Source organism: Salvelinus fontinalis, chromosome 33 (assembly GCF_029448725.1).
Source record: "Salvelinus fontinalis isolate EN_2023a chromosome 33, ASM2944872v1, whole genome shotgun sequence".
NCBI lineage: Eukaryota > Metazoa > Chordata > Actinopteri > Salmoniformes > Salmonidae > Salvelinus > Salvelinus fontinalis.
The window spans coordinates 7,735,084-7,752,359 of NC_074697.1; the positions used below are offsets into that span (position 1 = coordinate 7,735,084).

General features: G+C 43.3%; 1 protein-coding gene across 2 annotated transcripts in view; it reads left to right on the plus strand.

The window, feature by feature from the left end:
• Positions 1-17,276, plus strand: part of LOC129831702 (F-BAR and double SH3 domains protein 2-like) — a 116,977-nt gene that overhangs the window by 71,929 nt on the left and 27,772 nt on the right. For both annotated transcript variants that reach the window (XM_055895080.1, XM_055895081.1), the window contains exons 9-10: positions 14,968-15,090; positions 15,240-15,335. In XM_055895080.1, the coding sequence (XP_055751055.1) occupies positions 14,968-15,090; positions 15,240-15,335 (219 nt within the window). The remainder of the gene's footprint in view (positions 1-14,967; positions 15,091-15,239; positions 15,336-17,276) is intronic.

The window sequence follows — 17,276 nt, forward strand, 5'->3', positions numbered from 1 at the left end:
GATACTGTATTGAACTCCAGGGTACTGTATGTGACTGTATTGAACCCCAGGATACTGTATTGAACCCCAGGGTACTGTATGTGACTATTGAACCCCAGGGTACTGTATGTGACTGTATTGTACCCCAGGGTACTGTATGTGACTGTATTGAACCCCAGGATACTGTATGTGACTGTATTGAACCCCAGGGTACTGTATGTGACTGTATTGAACCCCAGGATACTGTATGTGACTGTATTGAACCCCAGGGTACTGTATGCGACTGTATTGAACCCCAGGATACTGTATGTTTCTGTATTGAACCCCAGGGTACTGTATGTGACAGTATTGAACCCCAGGATACTGTATTGAACCCCAGGGTACTGTATTGAACCCCAGAGTACTGTATGTGACTGTATTGAACCCCAGGTTACTGTATGTGACTATTGAACCCCAGGGTACTGTATGTGACTGTATTGAACCCCAGGGTACTGTATGTGACTGTATTGAACCCCAGGATACTGTATGTGACTGTATTGAACCCCAGGGTGCTGTATTGAACCCCAGGGTACTGTATGTGACTGTATTGAACCCCAGGAGACTGTATGTGACTGTATTGAACCCCAGGATACTGTATGTGACTGTATTGAACCCCAGGATACTGTATGTAACTGTATTGAACCCCAGGATACTGTATTGAACCCCAGGATACTGTATTGAACCCCAGGTTACTGTATGTGACTATTGAACCCCAGGGTACTGTATTGAACCCCAGGGTACTGTATGTGACTGTATTGAACCCCAGGGTAATGTATGTGACTGTATTGAACCCCAGGGTACTGTATGTGACTATTGAACCCCAGGATACTGTATGTGACTGTATTGAACCCCAGGATACTGTATGTGACTGTATTGAACCCCAGGGTACTGTATGTGGCTCTATTGAACCCCAGGGTACTGTATGTGACTTTATTGAGCCCCAGGATACTGTATGTGACTGTATTGAACCCCAGGATACTGTATTGAACCCCAGGGTACTGTATGTGACTGTATTGTACCCCAGGGTACTGTATGTGACTGTATTGAACCCCAGGATACTGTATTGAACCCCAGGATAATGTATGTGACTGTATTGAACCCCAGGGTACTGTATGTGACTGTATTGAACCCCAGGGTACTGTATTGAACCCCAGGGTACTGTATGTGACTGTACTGAACCCCAGGATACTGAATGTGACTGTATTGAACCCCAGGATACTGTATGTGACTGTATTGAACCCCATGATACTGTATGTAACTGTATTGAACCCCAGGATACTGTATTGAACCCCAGGATACTGTATGTAACTGTATTGAACCCCAGGGTACTGTGTGTGACTGTATTGTACCCCAGGGTACTGTATGTGACTGTATTGAACCCCAGGATACTGTATGTGACTGTATTGAACCCCAGGATACTGTATTGAACCCCAGGGTACTGTATGTGACTGTATTGAACCCCAGGATACTGTATTGAACCCCAGGGTACTGTATGTGACTATTGAACCCCAGGGTACTGTATGTGACTGTATTGTACCCCAGGGTACTGTATGTGACTGTATTGAACCCCAGGATACTGTATGTGACTGTATTGAACCCCAGGGTACTGTATGTGACTGTATTGAACCCCAGGTTACTGTATGTGACTATTGAACCCCAGGATACTGTATGTGACTGTATTGAACCCCAGGGTACTGTATGTGGCTCTATTGAACCCCAGGGTACTGTATGTGACTTTATTGAGCCCCAGGATACTGTATGTGACTGTATTGAACCCCAGGATACTGTATTGAACCCCAGGGTACTGTATGTGACTGTATTGTACCCCAGGGTACTGTATGTGACTGTATTGAACCCCAGGATACTGTATTGAACCCCAGGATAATGTATGTGACTGTATTGAACCCCAGGGTACTGTATGTGACTGTATTGAACCCCAGGGTACTGTATTGAACCCCAGGGTACTGTATGTGACTGTACTGAACCCCAGGATACTGTATGTGACTGTATTGAACCCCAGGATACTGTATGTGACTGTATTGAACCCCATGATACTGTATGTAACTGTATTGAACCCCAGGATACTGTATTGAACCCCAGGATACTGTATGTAACTTTATTGAACCCCAGGGTACTGTATGTGACTGTATTGTACCCCAGGGTACTGTATGTGACTGTATTGAACCCCAGGATACTGTATGTGACTGTATTGAACCCCAGGATACTGTATTGAACCCCAGGGTACTGTATGTGACTGTATTGAACCCCAGGATACTGTATTGAACCCCAGGGTACTGTATGTGACTATTGAACCCCAGGGTACTGTATGTGACTGTATTGAACCCCAGGGTACTGTATGTGACTGTATTGAACCCCAGGATACTGTATGTGACTGTATTGAACCCCAGGGTACTGTATGCGACTGTATTGAACCCCAGGATACTGTATGTGACTGTATTGAACCCCAGGATACTGTATGTGACTGTATTGAACCCCAGGAGACTATGTGACTGTATTGAACCCCAGGATACTGTATGTGACTGTATTGAACCCCAGGGTACTGTATTGAACCCCAGGGTACTGTATGTGACTGTATTGAACCCCAGGGTAATGTATGTGACTGTATTGTACCCCAGGGTACTGTATGTGACTGTATTGAACCCCAGGATACTGTATGTGACTGTATTGAACCCCAGGGTGCTGTATGTGACTGTATTGAACCCCAGGATACTGTATGCGACTGTATTGAACCCCAGGGTGCTGTATGTGACTGTATTGAACCCCAGGATACTGTATGTGACTGTATTGAACCCCAGGGTACTTTATGTGACTGTATTGAACCCCAGGGTACTGTATGTGACTGTATTGAACCCCAGGAGACTGTATGTGACTGTATTGAACCCCAGGATACTGTATGTGACTGTATTGAACCCCAGGGTACTGTATGTGACTGTATTGTACCCCAGGGTACTGTATTGAACCCCAGGGTAATGTATGTGACTGTTTTGAACCCCAGGGTAATGTATGTGACTGTATTGAACCCCAGGTTACTGTATGTGACTATTGAACCCCAGGTTACTGTATGTGACTATTGAACCCCAGGTTACTGTATGTGACTATTGAACCCCAGGTTACTGTATGTGACTATTGAACCCCAGGTTACTGTATGTGACTATTGAACCCCAGGTTACTGTAAGTGACTATTGAACCCCAGGGTACTGTATTGAACCCCAGGGTACTGTATGTGACTGTATTGAACCCCAGGGTAATGTATGTGACTGTATTGAACCCCAGGGTAATGTATGTGACTGTATTGAACCCCAGGGTACTGTATGTGACTGTATTGAACCCCAGGTTACTGTATGTGACTATTGAACCCCAGGGTACTGTATGTGACTGTATTGAACCCCAGGGTACTGTATGTGACTGTATTGAACCCCAGGGTACTGTATGTGACTGTATTGAACCCAGGATACTATATGTGACTGTATTGAACCCCAGGATACTGTATGTGACTGTATTGAACCCCAGGGTACTGTATGTGACTGTACTGAACCCCAGGATACTGTATGTGACTGTATTGACCCCCAGGGTACTGTATGTGACTGTATTGAACCCCAGGATCCTGTATTGAATCCCAGGATACTGTATGTGACTGTATTGAACCCCAGGGTACTGTATGTGACTGTATTGAACCCAGGGTACTGTATTGAACCCCAGGATACTGTATGTGACTGTATTGAACCCCAGGGTACTGTGTGTGACTGTATTGAACCCCAGGGTACTGTAAGTGGCTCTATTGAACCCCAGGGTACTGTAAGTGGCTCTATTGAACCCCAGGGTACTGTATGTGACTTTATTGAGCCCCAGGATACTGTATTGAACCCCAGGGTACTGTATGTGACTGTATTGTACCCCAGGGTACTGTATGTGACTGTATTGAACCCCAGGATACTGTATTGAACCCCAGGATAATGTATGTGACTGTATTGAACCCCAGGGTACTGTATGTGACTGTATTGAACCCCAGGGTACTGTATTGAACCCCAGGGTACTGTATGTGACTGTACTGAACCCCAGGATACTGTATGTGACTGTATTGAACCCCAGGATACTGTATGTGACTGTATTGAACCCCATGATACTGTATGTAACTGTATTGAACCCCAGGATACTGTATTGAACCCCAGGATACTGTATGTAACTGTATTGAACCCCAGGGTACTGTATGTGACTGTATTGAACCCCAGGATACTGTATGTGACTGTATTGAACCCCAGGATACTGTATGTGACTGTATTGAACCCCAGGATACTGTATTGAACCCCAGGGTACTGTATGTGACTGTATTGAACCCCAGGATACTGTATTGAACCCCAGGGTACTGTATGTGACTATTGAACCCCAGGGTACTGTATGTGACTGTATTGTACCCCAGGGTACTGTATGTGACTGTATTGAACCCCAGGATACTGTATGTGACTGTATTGAACCCCAGGGTACTGTATGTGACTGTATTGAACCCCAGGATACTGTATGTGACTGTATTGAACCCCAGGGTACTGTATGCGACTGTATTGAACCCCAGGTTACTGTATGTGACTGTATTGAACCCCAGGGTACTGTATGTGACAGTATTGAACCCCAGGATACTGTATTGAACCCCAGGGTACTGTATTGAACCCCAGAGTACTGTATGTGACTGTATTGAACCCCAGGTTACTGTATGTGACTATTGAACCCCAGGGTACTGTATGTGACTGTATTGAACCCCAGGGTACTGTATGTGACTGTATTGAACCCCAGGATACTGTATGTGACTGTATTGAACCCCAGGGTGCTGTATTGAACCCCAGGGTACTGTATGTGACTGTATTGAACCCCAGGAGACTGTATGTGACTGTATTGAACCCCAGGATACTGTATGTGACTGTATTGAACCCCAGGATACTGTAAGTGGCTCTATTGAACCCCAGGATACTGTATTGAACCCCAGGATACTGTATTGAACCCCAGGACACTGTATGTAACTGTTATGAACCCCAGGATACTGTATTGAACCCCAGGATACTGTATTGAACCCCAGGATACTGTATGTGACTCTATTGAACCCCAGGGTACTGTATGTGACTGTATTGAACCCCAGGGTACTGTATGTGACTGTATTGAACCCCAGGGTACTGTATGTGACTGTATTGAACCCCAGGATACTGTATGTAACTGTATTGAACCCCAAGATACTGTATGTGACATCTGAGAGAATCTCTAGTGAATAATAGATAGATGGACATGGTGACAAGGGAACAGGGCTTCAGGCTAGACACACACATACACACACACACACACCCACACACACACACACACACACACACACACACACACACACACACACACACACACACACACACACACACACACACACACACACACACACACACACACACACAGAGGGACAGCACTTCAGGGCACCTAATCAACAACACTTACAAGCTGCTCCTATCACTCCTCCTTTCCCTGTACTTGAGAAATCCCTTCCTTCCTTCCTTCCTCCTGTGAGGTAAGTCCTTGTCTGACCAGCTAGGATTGTTGAAGCCAGATAGTGGTAACCATGACGTCTAGATTGCTGATTACCTCAACCAAGGTAGGAGTTGGAACAGGGCCCATCTCTCTACCCCCCTCACTCACTCACACTTTCAAACACACACACATACAGTAGAGATGTTAGAGAGGAGTGTCCTGTTCAGGAGGAACTCAACACCTCCCCCTGCTGTTGAAAATGGGTAGTGAGGGTTCTATTGAGACTTCCTCTGGCAGATGTGGCTGCTTACTATACATACATCATACATACATACATACATACATACATACATACATACATACATACATACATCATACATGCATACATACATACATGCATGCATGCATGCATGCATACATACATACATACATACATACATACATACATACATACATACATACAGTTGAAGTCAGAAGTTTACATACACTTAGGTTGGAGTCATTAAAACTCGTTTTTCAACCACTCCACTAATTTCTTGTTAACAAACTATAGTTCTGGCAAGCCTGGACTTTGCACTTGACACATAATTTTCCCAACAATTGTTTACAGACAGATTATTTCACTTATAATTCACAATTACAGTGGGTCAGAAGTTTACATACACTAAGTTGACTGTGCCTTAAAACAGCTCGGAAAATTCCAGAAAATCATGTCATGGCTTTAGAAGCTTCTGATAGGCTAATTAACATCATTTCAGTCAATTGGAGGTGTACCTGTGGATGTATTTCAAGGCCTACCTTCAAACTCAGTGCCTCTTTGCTTGATATCATGGGAAAATCAAAAGAAATCAGCCAAGACCTCAGAAAAAAAAATGGTGGTCCTCCACAAGTCTGGTTCATCCTTGGGAGCAATTTCCAAACGCCTGAAGGGACCACGATCATCTGTACAAACAATAGTACGCAAGTATAAACACCATGGGACCACGCAGCCATCATACCGCTCAGGAAGGAGACGTGTTCTGTCTCCTAGAGATGAATGTACTTTGGTGCGAAAAGTGCAAATCAATCCCAGAACAACAGTAAAGGACCTTGTGAAGATGCTGGAGGAAACAGGTACAAAAGTATCTATATCCACAGTAAAATGAGTCCTATTTCGACATAACCTGAATGGCCGCTCAGCAAGGAAGAAGCCACTGCTCCAAAACCGCCATAAAAAAGACAGACTATGGTTTGCAACTGCACATGGAGACAAAGATCGTACTTTTTGGAGAAATGTCCTCTGGTCTGATGAAACAAAAATAGAACTGTTTGGTCATAATGACAATCAATATTTTTGGAGAAAAAAAGGGGGAGGCTTGCAAGCCGAAGAACACCATCCCAACCGTGAAGCACGGGGGTGGCAGCATCATGTTGTGGGTGTGCTTTGCTGCAACAGGGACTGGTGCACTTCACATCATGAGGAAGGAAAATTATGTGGATATATTGAAGCAACATCTCAAGACATCAGTCAGGAAGTTAAAGCTTGGTCGCAAATGGGTCTTCCAAATGGACAATGACCCCAAGCATATTTCCAAAGTTGTGGCAAAATGGCTTAAGGACAACAAAGTCAAGGTATTGGAGTGGCCATCACAAAGCCCTGATCTCAATCCTGTTGAACATTTGTGGGCATAACTGAAAAAGCGTGTGTGAGCAAGGAGGCGTACAAACCTGACTCAGTTACACCAGTTCTGTCAGGAGGAATGGGCCAACATTCACCCAACTTATTGTGGGAAGCTTGTGGAAGGCTACCCGAAACGTTTGACCCAAGTTAAACAATGTAAAGGCTAAGCTACCAAATACTAATTGAGTGTATGTAAACTTCTGACCCACTGGGAATGTGATGAAATAAATAAAAGCTGAAATAAATCATTCTCTCTACTATTATTCTGACATTTCACATTCTTAAAATATAGTGGTGATCCTAACTGACTTAAAATCTCAGGAATGTCAGGATTAAATGTCAGGAATTGTGAAAAACTGAATTTAAATGTATTTGGCTAAGATGTATGTAAACTTCTGACTTCAACTGTACACGCACACACACACACACACACACACACACACACACACACACACACACACACACACACACACACACACAGAAAGAAAGAATCATTCTGAATCATTCTGTTGTTCACACTACCCTACATGGATAGGTGGAGAGAGAAAGGGAGGAGAGGAAGGGGGGATGAGTGGAGGGGTAGGGTGGGGGTAGTATTGGGACTAGCCTTCACCCTCAATGATGGAATTTCCCTAGATTTGTCATCATACCATTGTTTCAGCTGTGTGTGTGTGTGTGTGTGTGTGTGTGTGTGTGTGTGTGTGTGTGTGTGTGTGTGTGTGTGTGTGTGTGTGTGTGTGTGTGTGTGTGTGTTGGGACCATGAGTTGCCATTGTCATCATTTTTATGATGGAATGTGTGATAGGCTGACATTTAAGGCAAAGGGTTGGAGAGAGGAGGGTGTGTGTGTGTTTTGGATAGGGCTATAGTGCTGTCACAGAGAAGGGTGTGTATGTGTGTGTGTGTGTGTGTTTTGGATAGGGCTATAGTGCTGTCACCGAGAAGGGTGTGTGTGTGTGTGTGTGTGTGTGTGTGTGTGTGTGTGTGTTTTGGATAGGGCTATATTGCTGTCACAGAGAAGGATGTGTGTGTGTGTGTTTTGGATAGGGCTATAGTGCTGTCACAGAGAAGGGTGTGTGTTTTGGATAGGGCTATAGTGCTGTCACAGAGAAGGGTGTGTGTGTGTGTGTTTTGGATAGGGCTATATTGCTGTCACAGAGAAGGGTGTGTGTGTGTGTGGTGTGTGTGTGTGTGTGTGTGTGTGTGTGTGTGTGTGTGTGTGTGTGTGTGTGTGTGTGTGTGTGTGTGTGTGTGTGTGTGTGTGTGTGTGTGTGTGTGTGTTTTGGATAGGGTTATACAGCTGCTGGGAAAGGTGAAGGGGGTTCAGATTCCTACACAACAAGAGAACACACAGACTCCAGTCACACACCATGAGCCAAAGAACCTACAGTACCACACACAGACACACACACACACACACACACACACACACACACACACACACACACACACACACACACACACACACACACATACACACACACACACACACACACACACACACTTATACATACCCTGCACCGTCAAACCACAGGTCTCCCCTGCCCTCCTTTCAAAATGCTACTTTTTCCCTTAACTCTATCCTTCTTCCTCCCCCACTCTTTCCCTTTCTACAGTTTCTATCCAGTCTATTAGCTCTTAATGGTTCATCTCTCTCTCTGATTCAATAATATTTCATTTGATTTAATTCAAAGGGCTTTATTGGCATGGAAAACACATGTTAACAAAGCAAGTGAAATAGATAATAAACAAAAGTGAAATAAACAATTTAAAAAAGAACAGTTAACATTACACAAAAGTTCAGAAGGAATAGAGACATTTCAATTGTCATATTATGTCTATATACAATGTTATAATAATGTGCAAATAGTTAAAGTACAAAAGGGAAAATAAATAAGTATAAATATGGGTTGTATTTAAAATGGTGTTTGTTCTTCACAGGTTGCCCGTTTCTTTTGGCAACAGGTCACAAATCTTGCTGCTGTGGTATTTCACCTAATAGATATGGGATTTGTTTTTGAATTCTTTGTGGGTCTGTGTAATCTGAGGGAAATATGTGTCTCTAATATGGTCATACATTTGGCAGGAGGTTAGGAAGTGCAGCTCAGTTTCCAACTCATTTTGTGGGCAGTGTGCACATAGCCTTAGTCTTCTCCATAGTCTTCTCATGAGAGTCAGGTCTGGTTTCAGCGGCCTTTCTCAATAGCAAGGCTATGCTCACTGAGTCTGTACATAGTCAAAGCTTTCCTTAATTTTGGGTCAGTCACAGTGGTCAGGTATTCTGCCACTGTGTACTCTCTGTTTAGGGCCAAATAGCATTCTATTTTGCTCAAGTTTTTTGCTAATAATTTCCAATGTGTCAAGTAATTGTCTTTCAGTTTTCTCGTGATTTGGTTGGGTCTGATTGTGTTGCTGTCCTGGGGCTCTGTGGGGTCTGTTTGTGTTTGTGAACAGAACCCCAGGACCAGCTTGCTTAGGGGACTCTTCTCCAGGTTCATCTCTCTGTAGGTGATGGCTTTGTTATGGAAGGTTTTGGAATCACTTCCTTTTAGGTGGTTGTAGAATTGAACGTCTTTTTTCTGGATTTTGTTAATTAGCGGGTATCGGTCTAATTCTGCTCAGCATACGTTATTTGGTGTTTTTTACGTTGTACACAGAGGATATTTGTGCAGAATTCTGCATACAGAGTCTCAATTTGGTGATTGTCCCATTTTTTTGTGAATTCTGGGTTGGTGTGCGGACCCCAGACCTCACAACCATAAAGGACCATTTTTATTTATTTATTTTTATTTAACTAGGCAAGTCAATTAAGAACAAAATCTTATTTACAATGACGGCCTACCCCGGCCAAATCCGGACGACGCTGGGCCAATTGTTACGCCGGCAATGGGTTCTTTCACTGATTCCAGTATTTTTAGCCAGACCCTGATTGGAATGTTTTATGTGTCTTTTGATGGCGTAGAAGGCTCTTCTTGCCTTGTCTCTCAGATCGTTCACAGCTTTGTGGAAGTTACCTGTGGCGCTGATGTTTAGGCCGAGGTATGTATAGTTTTTTGTGTGCTCTAGGGCAATGGTGTGTAGATGGAACTTGTATTTGTGGTCCTGGCGACTGGACCTTTTTTGGAACACCATTATTTTTGTCTTACTGAGATTTACTGTCAGGGCCCAGGTCTCGCAGAATCTGTGCAGAAGATCTAGGTGCTGCTGTAGGCTGTCCTTGGTTGGGGACAGAAGCACCAGGTCATCAGTAGACATTTGACTTCAGATTCTAGTAGGGTGAGGCCGGGTGCTGCAGACTGTTCTAGTGCCTCTTGCCAATTAGTTGATATATACAGTCGTGGCCAAAAGTTTTGAATGACACAAATATTAATTTCCACAAAGTTTGCTGCTTCAGTGTCTTTAGATATTTTTATCAGATGTTACAATGGAATACTGAAGTATAATTACAAGCATTTCATAAGTGTCAAAGGCTTTCATTGACAATTACATGAAGTTGATGCGAAGAGTCAATATTTGCAGTGTTGACCCTTCTTTTTCAAGACCTCTGCAATCCCCCCTGGCATGCTGTCAATTAACTTCTGGGCCACATCCTGACTGATGGCAGCCCATTCTTGCATAATTAATGCTTGGAGTTTGTCAGAATTTGTGGGGTTTTGTTTGTCCACCCGCCTCTTAAGGATCGACCAGTTCTCAATGGAATTAATATCTGGGGAGTTTCCTGGCCATGGACCCAAAATATTGATGTTTTGTTCCTCGAGCCACTTAGTTATCACTTTTGCCTTATGGCAAGGTGCTCCATCATGCTGGAAAAGGCATTGTTCGTCACCAAACTGTTCCTGGATGGTTGGGAGAAGTTTATTTCGGAGGATGTGTTGGTACCATTATTTATTCATGGCTGTGTTCTTAGGCAAAACTGTGTGAGCCCACTCCCTTGGCTGAGAAGCAACCCCACACATGAATGGTCTCAGGATGCTTTACTGTTGGCATGACACAGGACTGATGGTAGCGCTCACCTTGTCTTCTCCGGACAAGCTTTTTTCCCGGATGCCCCAAACAATCGGGAGGGGGTCATCAGAGAAAATGACTTTACCCCAGTCCTCAGCAGTCCAATCCCTGTACCTTTTGCAGAATATCAGTCTGTCCCTGATGTTTTTCCTGGAGAGAAGTGGCTTCTTTGCTGCCTATCTTGACACTAGGCCATCCTCCAAAAGGCTTCGCCTCACTGTGCGTGCAGATGCACTCACACCTGCCTGCTGCCATTCCTGAGTAAGGTCTGTACTGGTGGTTCCCCGATCCCGCAGCTGAATCAACTTTAGGAGACGGTCCTGGTGCTTGATGGACTTTCTTGGGCTCCCTGAAGCCTTCTTCACAACAATTGAACCGCTCTCCCTGAAGTTCTTGATGATCCGATAAATGGTTGATTTAGGTGCAATCTTACTGGCAGCAATATCCTTGCTTGTGAAGCCCTTTTTGTGCAAAGCAATGATGACGGCATGTGTTTCCTTGCAGGTAACCATGTTTGACAGAGGAAGAACAATGATTCCAAGAACCACCCTCCTTTTGAAGCTTCCAGTCTGTTATTCGAACTCAATCATCATGACAGAGTGATCTCCAGCCTTGTCCTCGTCAACACTCACACCTGTGTTAACGAGAGAATCACTGACATGATGTCAGCTGGTCCTTTTGTGGCGGGGCTGAAATGCAGTGGAAATGTTTTTTGGGGGATTCAGTTCATTTGCATGGCAAAGAGGGACTTTGCAATTAATTGCAATTCATCTGATCACCCTTCATAACATTCTGTAGTATATGCAAATTGCCATCATACTTAATATTTGTGTCATTCTCAAAACTTTTGGCCACGACTGTACAGTACCAATCAAAAGTTTGGACAAGGAGAGTGAAGGAGTGCTGCATCAAATGACCTGGCCTCTACAATCACCAAACCTCAACTCAATTGAGATGAGTTTGAATGCAGAGTGAAGGAAAAGCAACCAATAAGTGCTCAGCATATGTGGGAACTCCTTCAACACTTTTGGACAAGCATTCCATGTTAAGCTGGTTGAGAGAATTCCAAGAGTGTGTAAATCTGCCATCAAGGCAAATAGTGGCTACTTTGAATAATCTCATAAAATATATTTTGATATGTTTAACACTTTTTGGTTACTGCATGATTCCATTTGTGTTATTTCATAGTTTTCATGTCTTCACTATTTTTATACAATGTAGAAAATATATGTTTTAAACTGGAATAAGTAGCTGTGTCCAAACGTTTGACTGGTACTGCATGTTGAAGAGGGTGGGGCTCAAGCTGTTCACCCCATGGCCCTGTGGAAATATATACAGTATATATTTTTTTTGCTGCCAATTTTAACCACACACTCAATGTTTGTTTACATGGATTGTAAAATGTGGTATGTTTTTCCTCCACCACCACTTTCCATCAATTTGTATATCAGACCCTCATGCCAAAATGAGTCAAAAGCTTTTTTGAAATCAACAAAGCATGAGAAGACTTTGCCTTTGCCTTTGTTTTTGTTTGTTTGTCAATTAGGGTCAATAAGTAATTTGTTAAAAAAGCCAATTTGACATTTGCTCAGTACGAGTCTGCTGTTAATGATAATGCAAAGGATTTCCCCAAGGTTGTGGATTGGGTGTGATCAGTCTTTGGTTCCAAAGATTGTGGAAGATCCCAAAGCTGAGGATGATGTTAGAGTTTAAGTACAGCCAATTGTAATTTGTGGTCTGTTTATTTTATCATTTCATTGAGGATACAATCAACACCACAGGCCTTTTTGGGTTGGAGGGAGAATCTAGTGGTTTCTGGTTGTCTTTGATTCGTATGTGATCATGTACAGCGTTTTTATACCCCTTGGCATTGTTCCTATTTTGTTGCAACCTGTAATTTACATTTATTTTTATTTGGATTTCATGTAATGGACATACACAAAATAGTCCAAATTAGTGACGTTAAATGGAAAAAAAAAAAAATGACTTGTTTAAAAAAAAAAAAAACGAAAAGTTGTCGTGCCATTCTCTAAATCCCCTTTTGCTACGAAACCCCTAAATAAGATCTGGTGCAACCAATTACCTTCGGAAGTCACATAATTAGTTAGATTGCACAAAGGTGTACTTTATTTAAGTGTCACATTATCTCATTATACGTACACCTGTTCTGAAAGGCCCCAGAGTCTGCAACACCACTAAGCAAGGGGCACCACCAAGCAAGCGGCACCATGAAGACCAAGGAGCTCTCCAAACAGGTCAGGGACAAAGTTGTGGAGAAGTACAGATCAGGGTTGGGTAAAAAAAATATCAGAAACTTTGAAAATCCCACAGAGCACCATTTAAATCCATTATTAAAAAATGGTAAGAATATGGCACCCCAACAAACCTGCCAAGAGAGGGCCGCCCACCAAAACTCACGGACCAGGCAAGGAGGGCAATAATCAGAGAGGCAACAAAGAGACCAAAGATAACCCTGATGGAGCTGCAAAGCTCCACATTGGAGTATCTCTCCATAGGACCATTTTAAGCCGTACACTCCACAGAGCTGAGAGCCATTGCTTAAAGAAAAAAATAAGCAAACACATTTGGTGTTCGCCAAAAGGCATGTGGGAGGCTCCCCAAACATATGGTAGAAGGTACTCTGGTCATATGAGACAAAAATGTAGCTTTTTGACCATCAATGAAAACTCTATGTCTGGCGCAAACCCAACACCTCTCATCACCCTGAGAACACCATCCCCACATTAAAGCATGGTGGTGGCAGCATCATGCTGTGGGGATGTTTTTCATTGGCAGGGACAGGGAAACTGGTCAGCATTGAAGGAATGATGGATGGAGCTAAATACAGGGAAATTCTTGAGGGGAAACCTGTTTGTCTTCCAGAGATTTGAAACTGGGACGAAGGTTCACCTTCCAGCAGGACAATGACCCTAAGCATACTGCTAAAGCAACACTCGAGTGGTGAATAGATATGCACGCTCAAGTTTTCCGTTTTTTTTGTCTTATTTCTTGTTTGTTTCATTCTAAAACATATTTTGCATCTTCAAAGTGGTAGGCATGTTGTGTAAATCAAATGATACAAACCCTCCAAAAATCTATTTTATTTCCAGGTTGTAAGGCAACAAAATAGGAAGAATTCCAAGGGGGTGAATACTTTTGCAAGCCACTGTATATGTTTTTGCTGTTTGTTCTTTGTTCTTTGTAATACAGCCAAAACGATTGGGGAAGTGGTTAATCCATACATCTCCATTTTGGATAGATAACTTTTCGTTCTGTTTGTTTAGAGTTTTCCAGTTTTCCCAGAAGTGGTTAGATTCTATGGATTCTTCAATTACATTGAGCTGATTTCTGACGTGCTGTTTCCGTAGTGTATTTCCGTATTGTTTTAGTGATTCACCATAGTGAAGGCGTAGACTCAGGTTTTCTACGTCTCTATGCTTTTGGTTTGATAGGTTTCTCAATTTCTTTCTTGGCTTGATGAAGAATGCAAAAACCAATTTGTCATTCCCCTTTCTCTCTCTCATTCATATCTACTCTGCTGGCAGGCGCGCCCAGAGCATATGTTGCCAAATCACTTAAGAGAAAGACTCTTCATTTAGATTCACTGTTAATTAATGCTTCATCCAGTCTATCAAAAGACTAAAGATAACCATCAAATTAACTTTCTCTGTCTCTCTCTCTCTCTCTCGGTCTCTCTCTCTCTCTCTCTGTGTCTCTTTGTCTGTCTCTCTCTCTCTGTCTCTCTCTCTCTGTCTCTGTCTCTCTCAGGAGTTGGATGGAGGGATATATAACCATGTGAAGGACTATCTGATCTCTATCTGTCAGACAGAGCTGGAAGCCTTTCAGGCCATACACAACACCTTCCAGTTCCTACTGGACAAATCCAACAGGGTGAGACTGTGTGTGTGTGTGTGTGTGTGTGTGTGTGTGTGTGTGTGTGTGTGTGTGTGTGTGTGTGTGTGTGTGTGTGTGTGTGTGTGTGCGTGTGCGTGCGCGTGCGCGTGCACGTGCTTAATCGTGTATATATCTGTCTCTCTCAGGTGATGCAGGAGTTTAACCAGCAGCTCTTCATGCAGGAGAACCCTGTGTTTCATAAAGCACAAGACTTCCAGTTCCAACCCAGCGACTGTGACACGGTGAGACACACACGTCTTGTGTCCTTTCGTACACAGTCGGGCAGACACACACACACACACTAACAGACCTCCTGTATCTGAGATGTCCTTATTTAACCCTCTCCAACCCTGTTCTCTGTTCATATGCTGTGTTCATGCGATCGCCTCTCGGAAACATTCAAAGTACAGAACGACTTTCCGAATGTATAAAAACCAGTTAGTGTGATCTTCTTCCTATGGTGACGTTACTGAGGAGCTACTGAACACATCTCTTCTCTGTAGTCTCTGTGTTACTGTCTCTGTGTTACTGTCTCTGTGTTACTGTCTCTGTGTAACTGTTTCTGTGTTACTGTCTCTGTGTAACTGTCTCTGTGTTACTGTCTCTGTGTCTGTGTTACTGTCTCTGTGTGTCTGTCTCTGTGTGACTGTCTCTGTGTTACTGTCTCTGTGTTACTGTCTCTGTGTTACTGTCTCTGTGAGTCTGTGTTACTGTCTCTGTGTGTCTGTGTCTCTGTAACTGTCTCTGTGTTACTGTCTCTGTGTCTGTGTTACTGTCTCTGTGTGACTGTCTCTGTGTAACTGTCTCTGTGTTACTGTCTCTGTGTTACTGTCTCTGTGTTACTGTCTCTGTGTCTGTGTTACTGTCTCTGTGTGACTGTCGCTGTGTAACTGTCTCTGTGTTACTGTCTCTGTGTCTGTGTTACTGTCTCTGTGTGACTGTCTCTGTGTGACTGTCTGTCTGTGGTCTCTGTAACTGTTTCTGTGTAACTGTCTCTGTGTCTGTGTTACTGTCTCTGTGTAACTGTCTCTGTGTAACTGTCTCTATGTTACTGTCTCTGTGTTACTGTCTCTGTGTAACTGTCTCTGTGTTACTGTCTCTGTGTTACTGTCTCTGTGTTACTGTCTCTGTGTTACTGTCTCTGTGTTACTGTCTCTGTGTAACTGTCTCTGTGTAGCTGTCTCTATGTAACTGTCTCTGTGTAACTGTCTCTGTGTTACTGTCTCTGTGTTACTGTCTCTGTGTTACTGTCTCTGTGTTACTGTCTCTGTGTAACTGTCTCTGTGTAACCGTCTCTGTGTAACCGTCTCTGTGTAACCGTCTCAGTGTAACCGTCTCAGTGTAACCGTCTCAGTGTAACCGTCTCAGTGTAACCGTCTCAGTGTAACTGTCTCTGTGTAACTGTCTCTGTGTAACTGTCTCTGTGTTACTGTCTGTGTTACTGTCTCTGTGTTACTGTCTCAATGTAACTGTCTCTATGTAACTGTCTCTATGTAACTGTCTCTATGTAACTGTCTCTGTGTTACTGTCTCTGTGTAACTGTCTGTGTGTAACTGTCTCTATGTAACTGTCTCTATGTAACTGTCTCTATGTAACCGTCTCAATGTAACTGTCTCTGTGTTACTGTCTGTGTTACTGTCTCTGTGTAACTGTCTCTGTGTCACTGTCTCTGTGTTACTGTCTCTGTGTTACTGTCTCTGTGTAACTGTCTCTATGTAACTGTCTCTGTGTCACTGTCTCTGTGTCACTGTCTCTGTGTCACTGTCTCTATGTCACTGTCTCTGTGTTACTGTCTCTGTGTTACTGTCTCTGTGTAACTGTCTCTGTGTAACTGTCTCTGTGTTACTGTCTCTGTGTTACTGTCTCTGTGTTACTGTCTCTGTGTCACTGTCTCTGTGTCACTGTCTCTGTGTTACTGTCTCTGTGTAACTGTCTCTGTGTCACTGTCTCTGTGTCTGTGTTACTGTCTCTGTGTTACTGTCTCTGTGTAACTGTCTCTGTGTAACTGTCTCTGTGTAACTGTCTCTGTGTTACTGTCTCTGTGTCACTGTCTCTGTCTCTGTGTTACTGTCTCTGTGTAACTGTCTCTGTGTAACTGTCTCTGTGTCACTGTCTCTGTGTTACTGTCTCTGTGTTACTGTCTCTGTGTTACTGTCTCTGTGTTACTGTCTCAGTGTAACTGT